This window comes from Macaca mulatta, chromosome 18, assembly GCF_049350105.2.
Source record: "Macaca mulatta isolate MMU2019108-1 chromosome 18, T2T-MMU8v2.0, whole genome shotgun sequence".
Classification (NCBI taxonomy): Eukaryota; Metazoa; Chordata; class Mammalia; order Primates; family Cercopithecidae; genus Macaca; species Macaca mulatta.
Genome location: NC_133423.1, coordinates 44,207,027 through 44,234,336, shown reverse-complemented (window position 1 = coordinate 44,234,336; position 27,310 = coordinate 44,207,027). Strand labels below are relative to the sequence as shown.

At 49.0% G+C, this 27,310-nt stretch overlaps 1 protein-coding gene across 16 annotated transcripts in view; it reads right to left on the bottom strand.

Annotated features, from left to right (window-relative positions):
* Positions 1 to 27,310, bottom strand: part of ZBTB7C (zinc finger and BTB domain containing 7C) — a 384,618-nt gene that overhangs the window by 92,576 nt on the left and 264,732 nt on the right. Inside the window, exon 1 of one of the 16 annotated variants that reach the window (XM_001093405.5) lies at positions 16,951 to 17,325. The exons of 11 other annotated variants lie outside the window; for them this stretch is intronic. Coding sequence is in view for 1 of the 5 variants with exons in the window: in XM_077975033.1 (XP_077831159.1) it covers positions 15,899 to 16,266 (368 nt within the window). In the remaining 4 variants the exon portion in view is untranslated. Of the gene's footprint in view, positions 1 to 15,898; positions 16,364 to 16,567; positions 16,834 to 16,950; positions 17,326 to 27,310 lie in introns of those variants that run through there. 4 more of the 16 variants (XM_077975045.1, XM_077975044.1, XM_077975033.1 and 1 more) reach the window with 4 other exon arrangements.

Sequence of the window (27,310 nt, the reverse complement as noted above, 5' to 3'; positions counted from 1 at the left end):
GCGTTCCACACATTCCTTCCCTGAAACCATCCGGCACCTCCCTTTCCTTCTCATTTTCCAACCAAGTGCACTTGGGGGAATGGGGGCATTTCTCATATGTATTCTCATTCAAAATGTATATCTACTTTTTGTCTTTTAAAAATATTATTATTAATTGAAGACTATATGTCTACATTTTGAATCATAGTTCATGTGTAACAGACAGGTCCTCCTGGCCCAACCAGGAACTCCTGGTGGGCCCAGACAGCTTGCTTAGGTCCATCCTGGGTGCCTGGCAAATGTGGTTTGGTTTCCTTGGGTCTCCCTTGAGCTCCAGGACTGTGATAGGCCTGGCAGACACTTTGGTGAGGACATACCAACATAAATAACAATCTCATTGATGGCAATGAGCCCTCCAGAGAAAATGAAACAGGAATGAAATTGAAAGTGGCTTGGGGTCAGGTACTTCAATAGCGGGGGTTGACAGAAGGCACTTTGAGTCTGGAGTGTGTTGGTTGGCATGAGGTGAAGGGACAAGCTGGACAGACTACGGAGTGTCCTTTAGGCTGGTGTTTCTCGAACTGTCATGCACACACAACCCCAGGGATTTTGATTCAGTCGGTCTAGGGGTGGGGTCTGAGATGCTACATTTCCAGGTGGAGAGCAAGATGCTGCTCCCTAGGGACAGCCCTCTGACTAGCAAGACCCTGGGCCACAGTAAGGAATTTGAAACCCAATCTAATTACAATGGGGAACCATTGAGGAGTTGGAAGCAGCAGAATGACAGATCCTACTTGTTTTAAAAGATGACTCTGAGGGAGAAAGTGTGTGGGAAGGCTCTCAGCAGAAGCAGGGTGACAGGAGATGTGGTGGGAGCTGAGGGCACTGGACCTCAGAGGCAGCCGTGGAGGCAAAAGAAGTGGTCAGGTAATGGCTGGGCGTGGTGGCTCATGCTTGTAATCCCAGCACTTTGGGAGGCTGACGCGGGCAGGTCACTTGAGGTCAGGAGTTTGAGACCAGCCTAGCCCACATGGCAAACCAACAATGGGCAAACCCATCTCTACCAACAACTCAAAAATTGGGCATGGTGGTGGGGGCCTGTAGTCCCAGCTGAGGCAGGAGTATCACTTGAACCTGGGAGGCAGAGGTTGCAGTGAGCCGAGATGGTGCCACAGCAGGTCAGGGATGTGTGTAGGAACTAGTGCTGGCAGGACAGGAATGTGTCTAGGAACTAGTGGACACTGGGGGAGGAGGGAAAGTGGGAAGCAAAGAGACTCTAAGCTGTCGCCCAGCAGGTAGGTCTGCACAATCCCATTGACTTGGAGACTAAATGAAGCGGCTCCTTTGGCATCATTCACACAATCAGACCTCCAAGCCTTGCCTGCCTTGCCTGCAGAGGGGTGCCAGGAAGGAGCAAGGTCAGTTTGCACACTTACATCCTTGGAACACCAGCCCTGAAGGGAAGAAGCATGGCCACAGAAGGCCGACAGATTTTGGGAGGTGCCAAAAGAGTAAGTGGGTGCCTCAGGAGTCTCTGCCAGGACTCCAGGCGGGCACAGCCCCCTAGAGCTGCCCCTGGTCTTGGGGAAGGCTCTGTGCTCCCTGCAGAGCCATGCCCATGAGCACTGTTCTTCCCCGTCTTCTACTCAGTTGAAAGAAAGCTGTCCCTCGAAGACAGAGATCCAGGCCATCAGCAGGCCATAACCCAGGAACTGTGGGTGGGGGAGGAAGAGGAGGTAGAATACCCATCTGGTGGCAAAACCATTGCATAAGCAACTGTCAGGCACCATGTGACTGTGTCTCACAGTTAGCCTGTGTCCCTCCACTGTCATCAGAGCCCAGGGACAGGATGCTGTCCCAGCTGCTCTTGTGTGTCTCGAAACTTCTACAACTCTTTTCAAGTGGCTTAATACTCTTTTTTTTATTAAAATGCACTTACTGTACCAAAATATTAAAGGGAAATTGAAGCGATGCACACACTAGAACTACTCCCAGCCCCCACACTTTACTGCTCCTGTATCCACTTCTTAGCTCCCTCTGAGCCTGGATGAGATGCCTCCCATTTGCACATACCTGCAGTAACAGTGGCTCTAGGAGGGTGTCTCCCCAGGGCAAATGGGATTCTGGATTTAGCAGCATGTAAAACTGATGGGCAGCAATTCACAAGAAGGCTTTTGGATTGAATGAGAGGCTGGGTACAGGTAGGAGACAGCAAGACTGATGGTGTGAGTCATCACCGGGCCTGAGAAGCAGGTTTTCATCTGTGGATTAAGGGCTTAGGAGAGAGGCTGAGCACTGTGGGCGACCCAGGCCCTGATGACAAAGTGGGTGCAGGGTGAGGGCAAAGGCTGTGCTGGGCACAGAGTGGCTCTAGTGTCCCAAGGGCTCAGGATGGCTTTAGGGGAGACAGCATTCTCACCAAGCAGCAGCAGAGACCTACAGATGTGGTGGATACAGCATTAAGGCCTGAACTGACCTGTGCCTGTGGCTCAGTGACATGCTGCAGTCCCTGGTGACTTACAGTCATTACAGAAGGTTTCCTGCAGGTGTGGGGAGGAGGTGCCAGGCTCCTGCAGCCGAGCAAGCTGAGCTTGGAGCCATCTAGATCTGGCTGTTCATGTTGCCGTGACCAAACCTCTCAGAGGCTATGGAAACTGAGATCTTGGACCAATAGCAATGCCAGCACAGCCCAGTGTGGGCACAGAGGTGTGGGCAGCACAGTTCTTCAGGGCCTCAGAACCCAGTCCATGTTGCTATTCTGTCCTGCCCACGTGCAAGCTCCCTGTATAAGGGGCCTCTAAGCAAAAGGCACCATTAAATTCATGGTGCCAAATTGTTGCAGCCAATTCTTCTGAGACGGCCAAGAGCAGCTGAGGCTGGTGAGGGCTGGGATCACAGTAATCCTTGTGATTACTGACTTAGTATGTTACAACGAACTCTGGAGAAGTATCCGAAATGGGCAGCAAAATGCAAGGTTGGAGTTCAGGTGGTGGGGAGTGGCCTTCCCAGTGAATGAACCAGCTACTTTGGGCTTCCAGGATTCTTGTCCTGCTGTATATTCAGTCCACCCCAGGAGGAGGAGGCCCACACCTGAGCCTCCACTGTATTAGCATCATTGTAGCTGCTCAGCAAACAAATGAATGAGGGGATGAGTGAATTAACAGACCAGATGGGAGCTGCTTATGTACTGCATGCACTCTAACTGCCCTTGCTCCCAACACACACACAAGGAGTTGAAATATTCCCTCTTGGACCCTGACTCCTTGCAGGAGGGGATGTGGATCTATGAGGCTGGTCGAACCTGTCCTTGGGGCTCTGTCTGGAGGGGGCTGACACCTTGGGCTGCAACATCTCTCTCCTGGCAGCTGTGGGCACCTGGGTGATCTGCCCGCAGACAGAGAGCAAGCAAGCCTGACACCTATGGCGGTACCTCCACGTGGATCACTGGTTGCTTTGTGATCACCCATCAAGTGCTCAGTGTTGAAAGGGGGACAGAGAAAGCAATATAAGATATACTTCCTCCCTCTAGGAAGTTTACAAACGAATGAGAAAAATGAGCCACTCCAGGCTGCGGAGGGCACAGAGATGAGCCACCCAGATAGTGACCCCAGCTGCTGGGAGCAAGGTCAGCCTTCAGCCCTCAGCTCAGGACAGCCCCATCAGGGTTGCAGAGAGCCACCTGGCCCAAAGTCACGCCTTCCAAGAACCGCACATTCAGTGACTATGCAGGGCATCAGAGGCCTGGGCATTTGGGCCCAAACTGGGACAAACTTGAAGAGGCCCTTTCAGCCCCAGAGGTCCCTGTGGGGTTGGCATAAGTGGTAGGGCTGGCATTGCTGCAGCGTCTCCCTCCCTCCCCCTGCCTCTTGCAAGAGTTGATCCCTTGAACACTCCTAACAAACATCCTGCATGTTAAACTGCTTCCTGGTCGGCTGCCCAGAGAATCCAGCCTTTCAAACAGGGAAGACGATACTGAAAAGTCAGTCATATGGTAACATTCAGGGTTAATTTTGTACTTCGGGCTCTGAGCACTGTAAGAATGGTGAATGTAGAAATAAATGCTGCAGGATGCATCCTTATAATAGAGCTCTCCTTAGAAATGATCATGTATGTTTTTATTAATGAGATTGTAAACACAAACATGTATATTACAATCTGTTTTTATTAATGTGAAGGGTTGTTTCTCTCATATTTTATGTTCAGCTTTGGGGCTCCTGATGGACAGGAGGTGATGTAGCCTGGGGACAGTGAGATGGTTTCTTTCCTGCAGGGCTCAGCCAGCCAGGAAAAATGCCAATTAAGGCAAAGCTCTCTGGGAGGAATCATTTCAGTTGTCACGTTAACCCCACAACCTGGGGATCACAGGCTGGGTACTATCTCCCCAACTCTCCCAGCAGGCTGGGCCCCTTTAATTGGCATCAGTTACTTTGGGGCATGGTGACCTCTACCTAGAAATGTCGGATTCTCTGGAGGTGATGAAAAAGCCAAGCAAAGCCTGCAGTCTGTCTGCCTGACTGCAACCCTCGGGCAAGCCTGAAATGGGAGGAGGTGGGAATGGGTCCCTCATGTGAACGTATTAGGAGACACTGAGTAGCAGGTACCTTTCCTGGAAGTCAACAGCACATGCTGGAATAGAATCTGCACCACAGTCCTTAGAGCCAAGCAAAATGCAACCAACTACCTTTGAGGACCATGGTATTTTGTTACTAATTACCTTTTGCACATGCTTTTACTACTGAGTTATTGTTTATTGTATATTAAGTTCATTATCACTTCAGAGGAGCCAGCTGGAAGGGGGTGGGGTGAAGCTGCACGTGCCCCCCCGTCCCCTGTCCCTGCTGTTCTGACCTGTGTGAGGATTACCAGGGTCTCTGGGCACTGCAGGGGTTTGGAGATGGTGGGCTGAATGGTTCCAGCACCATGAGATTAAGGCTGAGCACTCACCCTTAGGTAGCTGAGACCCGGGAATCCTCATAGGATGCTGGCTGGCATTTTTGATTTGGTGTCTGTGAAGTGCTATCTGAGCCAGCCCAGGGGGCTGCAGTTCCTCAAAGAGCAGGGGTGGGTGAGAAAGCAGGAAAGCAAGGACAGCTTTTGGGAATGGACAGGCAGAATTTTAACACTGGTTGGGAGAAAGGCCCTTGTAGTTTTCCCATCTCTCCACCTCTCTGCTCTGAGGACAGCAGCAGTGGCCAGTTGGGACAGCCAGGATGGAGTCTAGGGACAGGTCAAGGCAGGAGCAGCAACTGCTGAGCCACACCCTGAGCTTTCATCAGTTGTGGCAGGAGAAATGCCATGGTCACAGGCAGAACGCAGGGGCCACTGGGAAGCAGGGGAGGGGCAGACGTTTGCTGCATGGGAGCTCTGAGTCAAAAACTACTTTCAAAATTATAGCTACTATGTGCTAGATATATCGCATAATTTATCTTTTTGATCTTCTCATCAGCTCAGAGGACAGCTATGATTATCCCACTGAACAGATAAACCTGAGACTCAGAAGTTCCAAGAAGTCCACAGTGACTCAGTTAGAAAGTGGATGAACTGAGGCTGGAATAAGAATCTAAGTGGATTCTTATCCAGTAAGGGCTTCTGCTGTGGAAGCCGTGGAAGGGATCTCACTCCTGAAGGGAATTCTGGACTAGATAGTGTCCCTAGGAATAAGGTGGCCCCAGCCCTGAAAGGTGTGTCTCCCTCTGGCTGTCTTACAGACATCTATTTTTGCACCCTTGAGCCACTGGTGTCTGGCTGCCTTGCTAGGGAGCCCCCATCATGGGGTGCATGGACAGTCCTCTGTGCCATGGTGTAAATGGCAACTTACACCATGTTTCAGGATTCTGCTAACCCTGTTCCCCAGACCATAGCAGGCAGGGGAAGGATAACAGAGGTGCTGGCCATAACAATATGATGGCTGGAGAGGCAATGAAGCACTGTGGAGACAGCGTGGTCTTGGGGGTCAGGCAGATTCATATTCTGGGTCCACCATCCACCGGGGAAGAACTTTTAGACCAGGAGGGCTTCTGATGTCCTAACATTGTCTGCCTTGCCCCTCATGAGGTGGCCCCAGTAGACAAGGTGATCTAGGGCAGGTACCCTGCCTGGGTAGCCCCAGGAGACACCGTACCGCATATACACTCTGGTATGGTGTGGCTGCACTGAGGTCGCTAGCCATGCATTAGAAGAAGGCACGATATCATCGTGCAACTCTCTTTACCTACTGTGCTTTGGGCAAGTGATCCTGGAAGGGCCCTGCCAAGAGAAGGGGAGCTGGCATGCTGGCGGCAGGGTCAGCAGAGAACACAGTGCACTGTGCAGTCAGGCTCCCAGGGAGGGCTGCACGTTTGGCCAGGACTATGCTTCAGGGATACATCATTTTTTATATCATTTGATTTCTTCAAAGGGTATCATTTCAAAAATTTACATACAGGTATTTTCTATTTTCCTTTATTACCTCTCATGCCTACTTTCCCTGTTATTATTACCTGTTCTCAGTCTCTGGGAATAATTACTTTAAAAAATCCATTATGAGATAATTCTTCACTATCATTGGTAAATGAGTTAGTCTAAGAGCAGACCAGGATTTTGTCATAGACAGGTTTAAGGAAGTGGCATGTGACACTTCCATTGCTTTGGGTTTCATCAATCCCTCTGAGGAGAAGTGTGTGCTGGGAGAAAGGGGGGAAGACCAGAGCTCTACGCTGAGTTTGTGGAGTTCTTCAACTTGGTAGGGACAATCCTCTTGGGGTCCCTTGTAAGGCTGAGCATTTGTGTGGAGGATCTAAACTCTTGCTGGCCTCAGGAAATAGAGAAAATGACTTCTACCTTTCTGCCTGGGCCCAGGTCAGAGTGACCATCTGCAGCCTTAAGGCAGGGAAGAAGGGGGAGTGAAAGAAATAGAGATGGGTAAGGGAGAAGGAAAGTAGGAGGGGAGAGAGAACCTTCAAGGTTCAAGGGCAAGAGCAATGAAGAAAGATGTGTGTGGCTCAGAGAAGGTTCTGTGCAAATGGTGAAGGCCACCACTTATGAAGTGTGCACAACAGGCCAGGCACTGATGGCTTTCCTCATTCAGTCTTCACATCAACCCTAGGAGGCTCCATCCCCATTTTGCAAATGGGGAAACTGTAGCACAGAGAGGTTAAATAACTAGTCTAAGGCCACGGAGCCTGCAGATGACAGAGGTAGAACTTGAACCAGGCCCTGATTCCAGAGCCTAGGTGCTAAGAGGCTGTGCCACACTGCTTCATCATCAGTCTCAGCTCAGAGCACCTCCCTGAAGGCACCCCTGAGCCCTAGGTCGAGACCTCCTCCCCCTGCTCTGACATTGAACAGCACCATCTCTCTGGTACCACTCAGCTGAATGTCATGCCTGATTCTACAGAATCTTGCTTCATTTTTACTTCCGGTCTTACCTGGCTAAATGGATGACAACCCTTTAGAAGGCAGGGGCCAAAGACCTGCATGGGTGTCCTACAGGGGTCAGCATGGGGCCCGCACACAGTAGGTGCTGCTTTGTCCTTGTTGATGAGGCATCACCTTCGATGGCCCCCACTGGTTGTGAGGAAGGCCTTGTGGGCCAGCGTTTCTCCTCCAAGGGCCCCACTGTTCTCCCCTCGGCTCCCCCCATGTGAGGCTCACTCGGCCTTTCATCCCAGCGTGGGCTTTGGGGTTGGCTGACGCTCAGCTCCTCTGCTCTGCCTGGGGCTGCAGAGAGTTCACCACTGTGTTATTGGAAAAGCTTCCAAGAGTTGGAGGCCAGGTTCACTCAGAGGGTGCGCCACAGGAGTGGGAGAGGAGGGACGGGAGGGAACATGGAGAGAAGCTGTCCCCTCAGCAGGGAGCAGTGGTGGGAGAAGGGAGGGAGAAAGAGGCAGCGGATTTGAGAACCCCACAGCTGCATGTCCACAAGGGCTGGCCAGAGGCCACCCAGCCCAGCCAAGGGGCCTCCTCCCTAAGGCCTGAGTCATCTGGAGGACCCCGTAAGCTCCATCTTTGTGTTCGCTCCATTTGTTCTCCAACCTTCCCTGGGTCATACCTACTGTTACCTTGAAGAGATCCACAGGCTTACAGGAAATCACTCCTGCCTGCCTGGACATCAGCCTCTGGCCTGTCCAGTTCAGCTTGACCTTTGGGAAGCTCCTGGTTCTCCCTGCAATGCCCCGAACGGACTGTTCCCTGCAAGGTGCCCTCACTCTGGCCCTTCATCCTCCTCTCCATTTAGCCGCCTGCCAGGCTGTTCCCATGCACTGGCCTCACAAGTGGCTAGAAATGTGGCATGATTAAAGTGGTCTAGGAAGTCCCCTTCCCCGAATAAACAACTGGCCCCATGCACTGCCCATGTCTGACTTTGCTTTTTTCTCGTGCCTGAGTTCCACCATTAGAAATGTGTGCTGGCCAGTTCACAATTGTAAAGATATGGAACCAACATAAGTGCCCATCGACCAATGAGTGGATAAAGAAAATGTGGCATACATACACCATGGAGTACTACTCAGCCATAAAAAGGAACAAAATAATGTCTTTTGTAGCAACTTGGATGGAGCTGGAGGCCATTATTCTAAGTGAAGTAACTCAGGAATGGAAAACCAAATTCCAAATGTTCTCACTTATAAGTGGGAGCTAAGCAATGGGTAGGCAAAGGCATACAGAGTGGTATAATGGACACTGGAGACTCAGAAGGGTGACAGTAGAAAGGGGATGAGGGATAAAAAAAACTACATATCGTGTACGATGTACACTACTTGGGTGAGGAGTGCGCTAAAATCTCAGAATTCACCACTGTATAATTCAGCCATGTAACCAAAAACCACTTGCACCCTAAAAGCTATTGAAATAATTTTTTTTTTGAAGAAAAAAGTGTGTGCTGGTAAGCCTCCTCTTTCAAATACAGACACCCTGAGAAGGGAACCATGTGGTAGTGAGTGTCTCTTCTACACCTTAATGTGAATTCATGCAAATAGCTGGCTTTTCCTAATAACCAGGTTTGATCATCAGAAGGAGGGGATGAGGTGAGGGGTTTGAAAGGGTGCTGAGAGCTCAGATGGGGTGATTTTGGAACACAGATTCCTGGATGGGTGGGTCTCAGAGGGTGGGTAGAGGAATTTGAGCAGTGTAGGAAAAGCATGAAGATACCAGGGGAAAAAAAAAGTGTGCTGCAAATGCCTGTTTCACTGTCCTCCAGAAACACTGCCAAAGGAGAGTGGGGGAAAACCAAAGGTCAAAGACACACGCAGGGTGGCTTCATAACTTCCCAGTGTCCCCATCTCCGGTTAGAACCAAAGTTTAGGTATTAACTAAGGACATACACACACACACACACACACACACACACACACACACACACACACACCCCTAGAGAAAGTCCAAAGAAAAACACAGCAATGCTCAGAAAACTACCCCAAACATGTTCCTTTGAAAACTGCCAACTGAGGAGCCCTCCCTGATCAGTCGGAGGCAGATCAGACCCGTTTCCTCTAATTGCAGCTTCCACCCTTCTAGAATTTCCCCTCCTCTGCAGGTCCAGCCCACAGAGACATTAATCCCTATTCAAGTGAAACTTCAAGGTTTTTCCTTCTATTAAAAAAACAAAAAACAAAAAACTCTCAAAACAGCCCAAAGCAGTGTCTCTAATGTCACCGGTGTGTGCCTTCGCCTGGAAGGGAGGGAGAGGCTCCACTGTATGGAGGCCTGGCCTCAAGTTTCCTCACCTGGCCTCTCTCTTGTTGAAAGGCAGAAATGCGACCCTTGGTCCCTCCTCCACCCCACTTCCCTGCCCCCTCCCCCCGCCCCCGACAGCTTTAATAAACTGTGATTATTTCAGTCCTTACAGCACAGCTGTCCTGTGAATTGTCCAGTCAGTGTTACGGGGTGGAAGCCAAGGGCTGGCGTGTGGAGCTCAGATCTCCGAATAAACCAGCCCTCCCTTTCCCTCCTCTGCCTGCCTGCTCCCTAGCAGGTGGGAGTTGAGGAGGAGGGCGGTCTCTGGCTGAGACCAGGGATGACAGAAGCATTTTCTGAGCAGCCTGCTGATGGCAGAGCCCCAGTAGGAGAGGGTGAAGGAGCACAGCTTGCAGACAGGGTTGGGGTGGAGTCGCCTTACCTACGTGCTGTGAATGCAGGCCTCTCTAAAATTCTCCTTCATCCCAATCAAGGAGCCCTGAAATTGCACCTCTAGAGATTAACCTCGGGCTGCTTCTCTGCTTAAAATGTGCTGGTGCATTATTTGAGGACAGAAATGGAGCTTTAGTCACTTTATCATTTACAGGAGGTGTTTGGGAAATGTTGGTTGAATGAACGAATGACATTCTGGGCTGCTATTAGAAATAATAATAGAAGAAAAGGAGCAAAGCGCTGGGGGCTTCAGGGGAAGTGGGCAGGGATGACCTTGAGTGGGAAGGGAGAAGAAAGTGATGCTAGGTCAATCCTACTATATCACAGTTGTGCACACAGCTAGCCAGGGCAACAACACGGGTGATCTGGTCCTTGCCCTTGAAGAGTGTGACTGTCTTACCAAGTAACGGCCATTTGTGTGACTCCGCTCCTCTGAGAAGTTGGGAAAATGGTCCTCAGCACTCAGAATGGTCAAAGCTGAACTTCAGAAACCATCTACAAGGGCTCTCTCCATCATTTTCAGCAGCAGAAGCCCTCTTTTATAAACACAATTTTGTGCAGACCCAGACCCATGCAGATCTGTTGTGCTTCAGCCAGCTGTGTGAATCCCCGTGGAGAACACCAGCGTAATCCATCCAACTCCCCAGTTCAAGTCAGGAAACTGAGGCACACAGAGGTTAAAAAGTGTTCTCAGACTTCACCACAATCCCCTGCAGGCAGCTGGTGGCCTCCCTTGAGATTCAACTTCAGTACTTCTTGGGTAGGCATGGGCATCTATAATGTTTTATTTATTTTTTATTTTTTTGAAATGGAGTCTTGCTCTGTCACGGAGGCTGGAGTGTAGTGGTCCCATCTTAGCTCACTGCAACACCCACCTCCTGGGTTCAAGCGATTCTCCTGCCTCCGCCTCCCTAGTAGCTGGGATTACAGGTGCTCACCACCACACCTGGCTAATTTGTGTATTTTTAGTAGAGATAGGGTTTCACCATGTAGGTCAGGCAGGTCTCGAACTCCTGACCTCAAGTGATCCGCCTGTCTCCGCGTCCCAAAGTGCTGGGATTACAGGCGTGAGCTATGGTGCCTGGCGTGTAATCTTTCAAAAGACTTTATAGGTGATTGCAACATGTAATCAGGTTTAGAAACTGCTGGACTAAGGGACTAAGCACTATTTGATGGTGAAGAGTCCATTCACAGCAGAGTGTAGTCCAGGCTGCTCTTGGGCCATACAAGCCAAACTCCATTACAATAACTTCCAGGAAGCACTGGGATTCATTTCTGGTCTTCAGGTTTGGCTACACTGAACATGATGCCATAGAATGGCTAATGACCAGGACTTAGGATGTTGTAATGAAAAGATAATTTTTAAAAAAATTTTTTAAATATTTGGTAGTCTTCAAACTAGGTGAGTTCCTAGTTTGTCTTTGTTAAGAGTTAGTTATCCTGGTCAGTCCCATAGGCATAAAACTGGGATAAAATGATTTCATTGTGGAGCTGAAATATCAGCATGAAATAGAGTACCCAGCCATACAAAGCCAATGTCTTATAGGAACATAGAGGGAAAGCTCAGTATAGAGCTCTGGGACATGCAAAGGAAACACCAGGGTGTGCAGGATGTTCAAGAGGTCTGAACGGCTCTCACTATACCTACAGAAAGCAAGCATGACTGAGCTGATCCCAGAATATTTCCTGGCTAGTGCTCCCTTGAGCATATAAACCCTTAAAAATAGGATGGCTACAATAAAAAGGCCATATTATCAACAAGTGTTGGTGAGGATATGGAGAAACTGGAACCATCACATACCTGCCAGTGGGAATGTAAAATGGTACGGCCACTGTAAAAAAAACATTCTGGTAGTTTCCCAAAGGGTAACTATCCAGTTACCACATGAACCAGCAATTCCACTCCTAGGTATATACCCCAAAGAAATGAAAATCTGGGTCCACACAAAAACTTGCAAATGATTGTTCAAAACAGCATTACTTACAAAAGCCAAATATGGAAACAACCTAAATATCCATCATGGGTAAATGGACTTACCCATGATGGGCAAATACCATTAGGAATGGGTAAATAAAATATGGTATATCCATACAAGGAATATTCAGCAATAAAGAGAAATGAAGTACTAATGCATGCTACAAAGCTAATGACTCAAAAGTGGTAGGTTAGTTGAAAGACACTAGTCACAAAAGACCACATATTATCTGATTCTATTTATATGAAAGGTCCAGAATAGGCAGATCTATAGAGACAAAAGGTAGATTATTGGTAACCCAGGACAGGGGCTTGGGGTGAAATGGGCAGCGACTGCTAATGGGTACAGTATTTCCTTTGGAGTAATCAAATACTATAAAACTCATAATGGTAATGGTTACACAGTCCTGCAAATATGCTAAAAACCATTGAATTTACACTTTAAATGGGTAGATTATACGCCATGTGAATTACATCGCAATAAATCTTATTTACTGTTTTGTTAAGAAAAACAGAAACAAATCAAGCATTAGAAAAGTTTCTATTGCTTAGGTTCTATCTAATAGACGCAGCCTCTGCTAGACTTCCCTAGGGCTTATGGATGGCAAGTGTCAACAGGAGCTGAGACCACTGTCATCTCTCCAGTGACCCCTTCCAGTGGCTCCAGAAAAACCAATGGACCAAACTGTTGTCTCCAGAAACAATTTAACAGAATTGTCAGCCAGAATCCACAGCCAAGAAAGCAATAGCCCTGCATGTATGTGTACAACGCATATGTGTAGGCAGCACAGATTTTCCTGAAGGCCAAGTCCAGTTATATGATATCATTTGGGAGGGTCACATGTACATTTGCATCTGGTTTGCATCTAATTTGGAAAAGCTGACATAGATCGTGTACCATATTATTAGGTAATTTTTCAAGTTTGGAGTCTCAGAGTTGCTCCACTCAATTTGTTCAGTGGATGGACTCAGTTATTGACTGATGAATTACAGCTTGCTCTGGGGTTCCTGGCCTAGGAGGGGCAGCCTGTGGTCATGCACGCTTTCCTGTTCTGTGCTCCATGCACACACAAGCCAAGCCACCATTGGGGGGCAGCTCTTAACCCACAGGGAGAGCCTCCTTCTCACTAGCTGGCTTCCAGCATAGAGGAGGGAGGTGCATGGGTGAGGATGAGGTGGAGGGAGCCCACTCTAGCTGATCCCCTTCCAAGCAAGGCCTACATGGAGGGGGCCTTCCAAATGGAACAAAAGGGAAAATGACAGAAGAGAGCAAGCATTCCTATTTATCTAAACACAGGATCAAGATGTACAGCGGGAAAGTGAAATTATGCTGCAATTTTGAAAGTCATCCACTGAAGATAAACTCTCCTTTCAAAGGAATTACTCATTTCACTCCATCATGATACCTCAGGGTCTATCAGTATTCAAATTTATTAAGCAATAACATGCAGAATGCATGATATAAAGGGCCTGTTTCATCACCCATTCCCCACGCTATTTTTTTTTTTTTTTGCTAAGTCATGAGAAGTGCAGCAAGTTAAAAATCAAACAAAAACTAACAAGCACACACACACAAGATGGAAAAGAAATCCTCCATGGAAGTTACTATGAAACAGGCGGCTTTAGAAAGGAAAAACACAATCTCTGACTAATATGAAGGAGACTCCAAATTGCTCTTGGCAACAATCTCTCAACCCGATTCCCCTCCCTCTATTCATCTCCACAGTTCCCAGCCAAAGGAAAATAAACTGAACAGCTCTCTCCCCGGCCCAACCTGTAGGGCTGCCTGGCTGAGCAAGGGCTGAGCAAACAAACATCCCCATGCAATTATACACCTGTGTAATTGCTGTAAACACTGGGACAGCCAGCCGGGTGCTCACTGCCCTTATCAAGCTGATTATCTCAATATTGGGGGAAAATGCCTTTATTCTGGCAGACGACATCAAGGTAGTATGCAATATGATCTTGTGACCTCAAACCCAGGAATTTTTTTTTTTTTTTTTTTAAGAAAAAAAAGAAGAAACAAATTATTCTTCTAGCAAGAGTCAGTAACAATTCTGGGGAAGGAAAGTCCCAGAGCATCACTCAGATGGGTAATAGCTTCAAGGCAAGATTTATCAGTTCACCTTCCTCACAAAAGTGATAGTTAATTTTAGAGGTAGTTATCTTACACCTATTACACCATTCAGGATGGAAGGAGAGTTAACAGGCCAAACGCCCCAGATTATTTATGGCTGCTCTGTCTCAAACATCCATCCAACACCATTCTATTAGGACAGATATGTCTGGTCAGCTAAAACGAAGGAGGACAGGATTCTCAGGAAATGGCATTGTAAGTGGAGATGTAAGTGGATGAAGGGTCTTTCAGTTGAGTCCTAAAACCGCCCCAGAAGGCCAAGATGAGCTGCTCTGTGAACCATGTATGGTCTAGAGACTTGGGTTCTAGTCTTGGCTTTGCTACCAACAAGTCCTGTGAATGTAGGCAAGCTTCTCTCCCCAAGGTTAAGGGCAGGTGCTTGAAGCTGAATTCGAGTCCTATGAAAATGCCATCCTGGTCACCAGGAAGTGGGCAGATGCATCAGGAGGATGACGCCCTGGGACAGTTCTCAGTCTGGCCAGCACTGATCCTAAGAGATGCCAGTCCTCTCATAAACTGTTTGAGCTGCTTCTTGTCATCTCCAGCTGGCAGGTGGCAAAAGTGCAGACTCTTTGAAACCCACAACTGTAAACCCTAAATGAATAATCTGAACAGCAGGGGCTCAAACGGCTTCCTGGGCAGTTGGGGCAGAGGCTGACTGTGTTGTATGCACTCCACTGCATTCCCTTGAACCAGGGACAAGTCCTGGTAACTGCAGCATGGAGACTCCAGTTATTTTAACTTCCCTGCTCCTTCCTCTCCTTCCTTCTCCCTCTCCTCCTCTACATCCAGGCCTCCTGCTGCTGCTTCTCAGCAGCAATGCTTCCCAGGCTCCTTCCTGGGCTCCATCTCACTTCATCCAACCCTTTGAGGGTTGCACTATTACTACTACTATTCCCATTGACAGAGGCCAGAGATCCGGTCTGATTTCACTTACTGATGTATGCCCAGCACTTAGCATGGTACCTGGACACATACAGTAAACAATACAACAGTGTTGAATAAATGACTGATTGTTTGGAAAGACAATGACATTCAAAAAAAGTTAATATTAAATGTAACACATACTATTTTCTGTTGTACTATAATTATACCAGGGTGATTCCTGTCTCCCAATTAAAGTGTAAGATTCTAAAACATGTGGGGTACAATGAGTGGCTTTGAATCCTGCCTCTGCTACTACCTGGACAATGTACTTAATCCATTTGAGCCTCAGTTTCCCTATCTGCAAAGTGGGGCTAATGATTCATATCTGATGTGACCTAATATGAGTCTTTTTTGGGAGAGTGGGTTCTTTGTCTATGCAGCTCAGGTTGTGCCTTAAGGGGGAGGACGGCACTGGGGGCTACTTTCCTTTCCTAGAGTTTCACCCAGTGGGGGTTCCTGAGCCTTTCTAAGCCCAGAGAGGATTTAACTGGGTGAAAGAAGGGGGACAGAGGGAGTGGAGCTGAAACTTGAACCTGGCAGAGCCTTTACCACCTCCAAGCCAGCGCGCCCCTCCCCCTTCCAAAAAATCTTCATCTCATCTGGAGAAACTGCCCGCTTGTTTCAATCACTTCCTTTCCATTTTCAAAATTCCGCATTTAGAAGAACTGGAAGTGGTCTACCACTAGCCGACCAGTAAGTCGCTGGAGTGGGGCTTCCTTCTGCGTGGAGCTGGGTACCAGCTATTAAAAGAAAGAAGGCAGCCACCCGCTGCCTACCTGCCTGTCAGCACACAGCCGGGACAACGGAAGCCAGGAACAGAAAGGAACGACCCCGGAGCCCTCACCACAGAGCACGGAGTGGTGCACCCGACGACGCTCCATGCTACGCGCAGGGTGGGCGGCGGGAGCTGTGGGTGCTGGGATGGGGGGAAGCTCTCTCCATCGTTCTTCCCAGGCCAGCCCTGCGGCGGCTGCGCCCGCCTGCAGGAACTCAGGCGCTCCAGAGGGTGACGCGGGCCCGGGCGCCCGCGGGAGTAGGGACGCACGGGGTCAGTACTTACGCGCCACCCACACCGGGCCGCCTCCGGAGCTGGAAGACTTGCCTTCCAGCTCGACTCGCCTGCTCGGGTGGGAGTGCTCCCCATCCACTCACCCCCAGGTTGGCGCTCAGGGAAGGGCCCCCCACCCACCCAGTTCAGCCCGCGATTCAAGCCCAGGGACCTGACGGGACTCCCGCCCCTCGCCGAGCTGGACTTCTGCCAATCGCTCCTTTAATTTCCACTCGTATCGCCGGACCTCGACTTTAGCCAAATTGCCATGGCTTTTGTCCCCCCTCCCACCCGCCCCCAAGTTTTTCATCTGACGCTCGGGAGAACCAAGCATTCTTGGGGGAGACAATTTAAACTACCAATGTACACCCGCAACTCCCTCTCGGAGTGCCCTTACGTTCCTTCCGCTGGCCCCTCGCCCCAAAGGAGCCCGCTGGCGTGGGCCAGCGGTAATGGGGCAGCGGCAAGAGTTGCTCTCTGCAGAGTTCCAGATCCTCTCTCCTATTTCGGGGGAGGTGCGCAGCCCCACGCCCCGCAGGAGCTCCGGCGAGGCGGGGGTTTGCACGCCTTGCGGACGCCGCCACCCGCGCCAGCCGGAGCCGCCCCGCGGCCACCCGGCCACAGGGTCCCCGCAGCGTGTAGCGAGAATGCCCGCAGCGCCCGAGCTCTCCCGGCCGCCCGGAAGGGCTTCCTCCCCACCCCCTCCCCACGGCCCGGCCGCTGGGCTCCCCAGAGCCCCGATCCCAGCCTCGAGGCAGTCCGAGTTCGACGCAGACCCACCTGGCCGCCCGGGGGACGCCGCGCTGGTGCCCGGGCAGTGTCCTGAGCGCCGCCAGGGTCCCAGGCTGGGAATCCACGCGGCCGCGCTGCTCGGGGGAGCCTGCTGCAGCCGACGGGAGGTTGTCATTGATTCGTGCTGGGCGAGTTAAGCCATTCCAGGAGTGGTTTTGAGCGAGCACTCCCTCCCCTCCCTCCAACCAGAAGTATTTGGCCGGGAGCCCCTTTGGTCCACCTGTACTGTCAAGCGCAGGACAGGACGATCTCACCACTCGCGCTTTACGCTTCACTTTATGACACCAAATTAAGCTCTTTGGAAAAGGTAAAGCAGAAATAAAGGCAAGGGCGGTGGAGGAGCTTTTCTTGATTTTCTTTTCCCCTCTTTTCTCCCGGGTTCCTCCGTTTTGTTTTTTGTGGGTTCCCCCCCCCTTTCTCTAGTACTTCATAAAATGACTTACCACTTATCTCAAAGCAAGGGAGGCTTTTTATTATTATTGTTTTATTCAATTCAGCGTGTCTGTCTTTTTAGAGGCAATTTTATTTCCATTTGCCTGAAACCTAAGCCCAATAAAATTACTAGAATTATATGTTTTCTCCTTACAGGGTCGTGAGTGTAACTTAACCAAATCAAACACTGCACAGCAATCCTTTAAGTAACAAAAAAAGAGGGAGTGCAGGAAGTAACCACAGAACTGCAGCTCCCTCCTCCGCTGGGGGTCATGAGACCTTGTGGGTAGGACCCACAGACACCCCTTCCCCTCAAACAAACACATATCACGCAGGCTGACTCAGAAATGCCAACCGGAGGTTCCAGCAGCCCACACTGGGGTGGGCCAGCCACCAAACACAGAGGTGTGGCCAAACACCCTCTCCCAGGCCTTTCCTTCAAACCTCACACAAACTTTCCCTTCAAGCCTTCTTGAAAACTGCCACCTGGGAGGCTCTAGCCAGCTGGGTGCTGTCAGGCCTCTTTTACCCTGGAACTGACGGGTCACCTGGAGGAAATAACCACTAACGCCTTGATACCTCTGCTGACTGTTCTCAGAAATGGGGGGAGAGCCAGGGGAGCGAATCTTTCCTGTTGATCATCTTCCCCCCGTGTCATGGAAAACAAGCACAAAACAAAGGAGTCCAATGAGGTGCTTGGCCTTCCGTGGCCTCTGCCACTCTTCCTGGGCAGGCCATGAGCCTTAAAGCATCCTGAAACCAGAAGTAAATCTCAAAGGTACATTGGCCATGAAGGTCCAGGGATGAGGTTGTGATTTGCAGAATCCCAGAAAGATGGTACAGACAAAACTATCTCCTCCAACAGGTGCCCCTTGCCTGAAATTCCAATGTTACAGATTCATTCCCTCTTGGGATATGCCCTGCAGGAAGCCTGCCCCAGAGAGGCAGGCAAACTTGCTTCAGGAAGGCAGGAAGGGTCAGGTCTGTCTCTGTGGTTCCCTGTAAAACTGTGAATACCCACCGCTGCAGGCAGGGGAGTAGGCGTCGCCACAATGGACTAGAATGCATCTGTCAGACTCTCCATGCTGTGGAAAGAGGGCTGTGGACTGCTGCGCCAGGGGAGAGAGAGGCTGGGCGGCCAGGATGTGGTGGGAAGAGGCTGCTAGGTCAGGGAATTGGGTGCTGAAGGGAAGAAGCGGGGGTGCTCCATCAGAGCAGGTGGACAGTTTCCAAGATTGGATGACTCCATAGCTTTTTATCAAAAACCAGGTACTCCCGGAACACCCAAGCCAAAGACTGAGAAGTCAAATCCCTTTGTCCACAAAGGCACTAGTTAAATATCCAATGAAGCGTAACTCCACACTCCACTCCCAGACCCAGGAGGTAAAGGTGCCAACACATGACCTGGATGGAATCAGTATGAATCCAGAAGTGTTTGCTGAGTGCCCATAAAGGGTTTGCCTCAATGGCCTGGGTGGAGGTGGGGTGGGTGCAGTGCAGTGCCAACCTTGGAGCCTCTCATCTTGTGGAGCAGATAAAGCACAGGCGGAGTGGACAGTGGGGCAAGGTGCATCCACCACCCCGTGGGTGCATAAGGAACAGGGCAGTGCTTTTGCAGAGCAGTTAGTAAGGCAGGCTCACAGGGACCGGGCTCCAGGAGGAGTGAGGCTGTCTGGCCTGGAAGATGGTGCTGCAGGGAGCAGGAGAGGAGGGCATGTCAGGTGGGGGAGTGGAGGCAAGAGGGGGAGTCACGGAGGAAAGCCAGCAGCTGGCCTGGCTCAGAGGGTTCTCTCAGTGGTTACGAAGACAGGAGGGGGTCTATGGGGTAGAGCCAGTTTATGGGTACAGCTTCCGGCTGAAAGGAAAGAGTACAGGGCAGGGCCTGATTTGGAGAGGAGGAAGGATGGGAGCACCTTTTCAAATCCAGCTGGAGCGGGATGTGGGAGGGAAGCTGTAGGGAGGGGTGTGCAGAGTTGAGGTGCCCAGCCCAGCCTACCCCTAGGCGGCTCCTCCTAGCCAGGGCTCCAGACCCTGGACTGGAAGGAGTGTCTGGGTAGGCTATGGGTGGGGCCAGGGCCAATGATATTGCAGCCAAGAGCCTGGGGAGAGCTGGCTGCTGTCCAGCCCACCGGCTGGGTCCTGCAGTGGACAGTGAATGCCACTCCTCCCTCCCCCTAATCACTGTGTGTGTGTGCCCTGCTGGGACACACCCTTTGGAATGGCTCTGGGCACAAAGTGGGGAGCGCCGCCCCACCAGCTCCAGCCTCCCTCGGTGCCAGCTGCCTCCTGGGAACAGGAACATAAAGCAGTCTCAGTGAAGTGGGTGGGGAGAGGGGGCTGGGGGAGGCTCCCAAAGCCACCCACAGAAGGGGCTCTGGGTGCACCAGACTCCAGATCTGAGTGTGCATTTCCTTTTGGGTCTGGGTTCCTTCCTAGGCCCTCTTTGGCCTCCTCCTTCTCCTCCTCCTCAGCTCCCTTCCTCCAGCCCTAGCCCTTCTCAGCCCCTACCTCTGGCTCCCCGCCTTCCCAGTTCAGGTCAGCCAGAGCACGTGGAAGCCCGCTGGCTTCACAGGGCAAGGCTGCCCCGACTTTCACAGCTGGCTCCAAACTCAACTCACTCGTGTTCCAGTGAGGATGAAAGCTCCTACTTCAACCACCAAGCATGGCTCAGAAGGCTAAACAGAAGCACATAAGCAAACATGCTACTGTCTTAACTTGAAACCTCAGCAGGGCCTAGTCATCGGCTGGGGTTGTGATGTAGGCACACAACAGCTTTGTGCCCACAAGCACACACAGATACAGAGTGTCTGCACACATGTGCATAAAGAGGCAGACACATGTATGAGCTCTGTGATCTGCAGAGAGTAATACTAATATTGATGAGGGCCTCTGCCCTTACTCCTTGCAACCACACGGTGAGGTAGATCTTGTTATTTCCTCCATCTTACTGATAAGGAAACTGGGGCTCAGAGAGGTTTCACAACTTGTTTAAGGTCCCACTGCCTGACATATGATAAAACTGGACATCACACTCCATCTTTGTGATTCTGGTGACCCAAGGCAACCCTGGGGTTCAAGCTCTGGCTCTTTGTCTGGTTCATACAATTGGTTTCCTAAGGGGCAGTGTGGTTTGCTGATGCATGCCTCAGTTTCTCCTTCTGAACAAGCAGAGTAATGACTCTTCCTGAACCCGAGGGTATTGTTAGGCAGAAGGAGGCTGAGATGGAGGTTGGCCTTTGGTAGAGTGCTGAAGCAAGTCATCCTACAGGATGACTGGTATGTGCAGACACAGGATGAGTGGTACTCAAGCCAGAAACTCAGCGCCACCCTTGCTCCCTCCCTCTCCTTCCTGGCCCCCACCCCCGCCCCCAGCCAAACCATCCACCAGCGAGTCTGTCTCTAAAATAGAGCTCGAACCTACCCTCTTCCTGCCACCTCTGCCACTGCCGCCCTTGGCCGAGCCTCTATCCCCTCTCACCTTGACTTCTGCGGGCACCTCCTAAGTGGTCTCTCTGCCCCATTCCTGTCCTGCTCCTTCAGCCCAAAGCCACACGACTGTCAAAGCAATCCACTTAAAACAGGTATCTGGTCCTGTCATAGGGCACTTACATGCACTTTATACTACTCACCATAGCCCGCAAGGCCCTTCTCTCGCCAAACTCCCCGCACCCCATACTTCAATCACAGACAGGCACCTCTCCTTCCTTCTCCTTCCTGCTGTGGGACTTGGCTTATGCAAATTTCCCAGGCTGAAATGCTCCCCCAACTTTGGGTCTTGCAGGAATGTCACCTCTTCAGAGAGGGCTTTCCTGACCACAGATAAATTAGGATCTTGTAGCCCATTATCTAGCTCAGACCCTCGATCAAAGGATTCATGCTTGCATTGATTTTATTATTTGACGGTCCCTCCCACTAGAATGTAGGCTACTTGAGGGCAAGGACCCATGCATCTTTTCTTACTGTATCGTGTCTGGTATGTCATTGGCCCCAGGCAGGTATGTGTGGAACAGGTGTTTATTGAGAGAATCCTAGATCTGGGAAACAGAAGGACTGGACCTTGTCTTGATGAAATTCTTCCATTGTAGAGAAAATTTGTGAACTAGCGGGGAAAATAATAGGCTAATATTTATGGCATCATGGTGGCATGGGCAGTGGGTCAGTCTTTCTTTTGCTGGAGTGAAGATTTCACACTGTATTTAACAGGCTCCACCTGTCATTCCTCCTTGTATTTCTTGGATGCTCAACAAATGTTTAATTGAATTTTGAGGAAAACTGAAAGAAAATGCAACCAGTTCAAGGGAGGAGGGACATACCAAGCATTTTCCTTTGTGGCCCCTCTGGCTTCCTGTCCAATCACAGGCTATGACCTCACCGTTCTGAAGTCCACTGTTTGTATATTAGCACCTGTGGATTGTAATGGCATGGCTCTATCACTTTCATCCACAGATCAGATTTTATTGAAATGTATTAAATGGCAATTTGAAATAACAATACATTGCTGTTTAGCATCGAGAACAGACAGGGAGCCACGAACTGAAGCTAAGCTACACTTTAACGGCCCTTTATATGGTCACTGAGTTTACCCAAATCTGTTAGTTGCCAAGGCTACATACATTTCTGCTACTGTGTTTTAGGGGGGCGACCCAGCCATTTGGAACCTATCAGCCATTTGCCAAACCCCATCAAACTCCTCCACTTCTTCCAGAACATAATGATGATGCAGAGAAACGGAGTCCTTTGGCCTTACTGGCCTTTGGCTGCCCTGTCCTGCAGGGGCTGCAAGGTAAGGAAGGGCAAGGAGCTGTGGCCCCAGAGGGAGGACTGGGTGCTGGCAGAGCCTGCCTCCCATTTAGGAGCGCTCGGAGACCAGCCAGTGCTTGTCCGAGGCCCTGGGGAACCTCCGAGGAGGGGGTGTGGGCCAAGCACAGGTGCTGGGTTGTTCTCTCTGCGGGAAAGTACCCTGCCAGGCTGGGGTGCAGGGCAGGGCTCCGAGCCTGGCTGGCTGCACAGTAGGCTGTGCAGGGTCCCAGCCCTCTGCTCACAGCCTGAGGGCCCCAGGGCTGCCAGGGCCTCGCCCTCCTCCCAGACTGTATCAGGTAACACCATCAGGCACCCACTGTGGGAGGAGGGGAGGGTGCCAGGCAGGAGCTTCAGCTAAGCCTGGCTTGTGGGGAGGAGTGGGGGGTGGCTGGGCCTGTCACCATGGATCCCAGAGGAGGAGGGCTTGGTCAGAATTTGGTCAAGGTGGGATAGTGGCAGGAAAGGGGGTGGCACCACTAGCTAGGGGAGGCAGATTCCCTCTTATCTTCCTTCCTCCCTCCCTCCTTCCTCCACTCCTCCCTCTCTCCCTTCTTGACTCTTCCTTCCTATTCACCTTCCTTCTCCCTTCCTCTTCCTTTCACTCCTCTCTCCCTTCCCTTCACAGGCATGTACTACCTATTCTGTGCCCCACGCTACTCCAGGCTTTGGCTATAAAGTGGTGAACAATCCACATGGTCTCCACCCTTATGGAGCTGACCTTCTTCTAGAAGGGGAAAGATAATAAACAGATAAACATCTACCATGAACTCAGGTGGGTGAGTCCAGATCATTTAGCCCCATCCTTAGGCAAACCACTTTTCCATCTACAGCAGCCTCTCACCTCATTTGCTTCCCACCCTCAGGGGCCAGAAGCAGCATTATAGCTCCCATACACAGTGAGGAAGTGGGGCTGAGGGTGGGGAGGCGACTTGCCCGAGGTCACACTGGGGGCACAGGTAGAGCTGCTGCAGTGGAACCTTGGCCACCTGCCTCCCAGGAGAGTGCTCCCTTCCTCCAGCAGGGTCACTGGCACTTACCTCCAAAGCAGGAGAGATTTAATTCTGTGCTTCTAAAGACACTTTCTGTTTTTAAGAAAATATTTATGCACAGAAAACTAAGAAAAAAAAATGCACTAAGAACCTTACCCTAGGACAAACAACTAATTCATTTTATATTAAATTAGCACTTACTGTGTATAAGCCAGGATCCCTGAGGGTCTAGGCAGCCCCAAGAGCTGAGGTCTGGCTACATTAGCTGCAAACTGTCACCATGACCCACAATCCCTTTGTCAGCTCCAAAGAGCTGACAAAGACTCTCTCCTTCAATAAACCTTAGACAGGTTTCTCTGAGCCCCTCTTGTCCTTGGGCCCTGTCTTTGGCCGGCCTAGTCCAGTTTTAACAAAAATGCTGCTAAGTCAGGTTAGCAAGAATCCCCCATCCCTTGATATCTAATCATCTTGACCTGCTGGCCTGCCTTCTGCAAGAATCCTGTTAAGTCAGTTCAGCGAGGATCCCTTTACCTTTGATGTCTCCTCTTGGTAATTTTCCATCCACTCACCACCCTCTGCATCTTGACTATAAATCCGTACTTGTCTTTGTATTTGGTGTTGAACCCGCATCCCTCTCCCCTATTGCAGTCCGGCTCAACTCTGAATATCACAAGGACAAGCGGGGGTACCCCTATGCAATAGTTCTGAATAGTCTTTAGGCCAGGAGCGGTGGCTCACGCCTGTAATCTTAGCACTTTGGGAGGCTGAGGTAGGCGGATCACTTTAGGTCAGGAGTTGGAGACCAGCCTGGCCAACATGGTGAAAGCCCCGTCTTTACTAAAAATACGAAAATTAGCAGGACATGGTGGCGCCTGCCTGTAATCCCAGCTACTTGGGAGGCTGAGGCAGAAGAATTGCTTGAAGCTGGGAGGCGGGGGTTGCAGTGAGCCAAGACTGTGCCACTGCACTCCAGCCTGGGCGACAGAGCGAGACACCTTTTCAAAAAAAAAAAAAAAAAAAAAGAAAAAAAAGAAAAGAAAAGAAATTTTTTACCATCTTAACAACTACATAAACAAAAATTTTCCTCTCTCTCTCTTTTTTTTTTTTTTTTTAGACAGGGTCTCACTTTGTCACCCAGGCTGGAGTACAGTGGCACAAACAGGGCTCTCTGCAGCGTCAACCTCCCAGGCTCAAGTAATCCTCTGACCTCAGCCTCCCAAGTAGCTGGGACTATAGGTGCATGCCACCATGCCTGGCTAATTTTTGTATTTTGTTGTAGAGACAGGGTTTTGTTATGTTACCCAGGTTGGTCGCAAATTCCTGAGCTCAAGTCATCTGTCTGCCTCAGCCTCCCAAAATACTGGGATGACAGGTGTGAGCCACCGCACCAGGCCAATTTTTTTCTTTAATAGGTATGTTGCTGTGACTTGGACAGCCTCAGATTTATCACTGCACCCCTGACCTCTCACTCAGGACTCCAAGTGTGTGTCCTTGAAGCCTTTGTCTTCACTCCCGATTGAGGGATTGGGCAGTCCATGGGTGAGTTCTACTCCTGAGGAAATCCAGTGCTCCAGACGATAGTCCACTGAAGGACACATTTTCATTCTTAAGATTCTGACTGTGCTCTCTGAGGCTGGGTTACAGTCCCAGGTTTCTTAGGTTGAAAGGTACTTATGTGAGAAAGAATCTTCCTGGATGGACATCTTCTTGGCTCTTTTCAGTAGAGATTCATTCCCTGACCCTTGAGAGGGGGCACTCCTGGTTCTTCGGGTAGGCCTCTACTTTAGAATCTGGGTTAGAGACTCAGGCAAACTGAGACTGCGTTGGAGTCCCAGGCATCTTTGTTGGGGAGAAGTCATTAGTTAATAACGTGGGAACTTCTCAGTGGACTGGAAACCGTCTTCTGGAAGCCCTGCTGACTATACGTCCCACAATAATGGCAAAAACTGTCTGCTTCCTTTCTTATTGGCATAATTTACTGGATAACCTAGAACTTCAATGACTTACAACTGGCCCCTCAAAGGCTCATCCCTTCCCATTGCTTTCAATCCTTTCTCCTCCTCTTACCACCCTCATCTTCCCTTCAGCTCTCTGGGCCCTTCAGCATGTCCCCTTTGCCATCTCTCTGCTCACCATTGATACTTCAGCCCCTCAACTCCCTGCAGTCATTTGAACTTTAGACCCCTGTCCTGATTGCGGGTCTCAAGGGACTCAGGGAATCCCTGCTAAGCAACTACATATCAGGGCAAAAGAAAATCTTAAAAGTCTCCTCCACAAATATTGGTAAAAAGCTTTAGCTGTCTTATTGAGCAGGCGACCTTAACTTATCCCATCTGTCAAAACGCAATTCAGATAAAAAGAGGAAGTGGGGCAATAACAAGAGCCAATGATGATATAGATATAGACCAGTGAGCTTTGTATTACTCTGTTTACGTAACTCATGGCTAAAATTTCAGAATAAAAGGTGAAATAGATGGTCTCTATTTGTGTCTATCTGTATGTTTATGTGTGCATGTATGTATGTATATGTGATATTTTTCTACCTCTGGATAGTATTACCAAATTAATATATAAAATATTTTACGAGACCTCTATTCAAATTGGCTTAAATTAAATATACCTTAAGATCTCAGAAATATAGAAACTAATCCAAATGTTTTTCAAGTTCATGTGATGTAGGTAAACCATTGGAAAGTGAGAATAATTTAATATTGCTGGTTTCATAAAATCAGCCATATCTTTTGAGTTATCAACATTGAGTATAATACGATTATACATTTTGTATTTAACTTTTTCCTAGGTTTTTTGCTTTTGTGATTTTTTTGTTTAGATACTTGCCTAAAATGCATGTGTTGTAAAAATAGAAGAGGGAAATAACTTGAGATGATGGCTAGCTTTGTCTAGTGTATTGTGAAATTTTGATAAAAAATTCAAGCATATGTGTCAAGAACATGTGTATTAATTTAAGTGGGATAGAAGTTTTATAAATGGACATTTCAATAATAATTATGTTTCATAATATCTGACTAAAAATTGTTTCCAAAATTTTTTGTAATTTGCAACATGAGACCTATGCTAAATTAAGCAATAGATATTAATTACTAGACCATTTCTAAATAAACTACTGAAACATTAATTACTAAGCATAAGTTTAAGTTTATATACTTTTGGCTACTTATTTTTATCTAGTACAGAGAGGCTATCTGTTTTTGGGTATGTTAATAAACTTATTTTTGCCACCTGAAGAACTGTACTATGATACAACACATATCTATAAAAAATGTAAAATGATATATTCATAAAATTTGCTAGTCTGCTAGATAATCCTGGCATATGACAGACAATTTGCAATTGCCTACCTCACATTCTAAATAAAATATTGATCTAGAACTGATTTTTAGATTTTCCAGAAGGCCTCTGGGAAATCTCAAAAAAATTTTTCTTTCACCTTGTAAAAAGAGATATTAAAAAAAATTAGGCTTATGTTAATGTTAAATGTTATTTGTATAAATATTTCAGAAATTGTATAAACTTCCAAGAAAATTTTCAGTACACTTGCTGTTGATATGTCCTGGCATAATGTTATCAGTCATAATTTTGGTTATTGTTTAAAACACCATGTGCCACAGAAATCACCAAATTTCCTTGTCAAACACACTCTCATCAGATTAACTATGGCCATTTTAAGTCTCTTGTCATCCACTGATACTTTCTGTTTTATTCTGATTGTTCTCTGAAAGTGTTTTCCACCAACTACAGGCCAGAGTACTTTGTCTTCAATAATCAGGGACTATGCCAGATAGTCTAGGGTACAGGCTTTTGATGGGGTTGCTTCAGTAATTTTTATTTTTGTTTATTTTTAATTTTTATTAATTTATTCTTTTTGAGACAGAGTCTCACTCTGTCACCCAGGCTGGAGTGCAGTGGTGCCATCTTGGCTCATTGCAACCTCCGCCTCCTGGGTTCAAGTGATTCTCGTGCCTCAGCATCCCAAGTATATAGGATTACAGGCATATGCCACCATGTCTGGCTAATTTTTGTGTTTTTTGTAGAAAAAGGGTTTCATCATGTTGGCCAGGCTGGTCTCGAACTCCTGACCTGAAGTGATCTGCCTGCCCCGGCCTTTC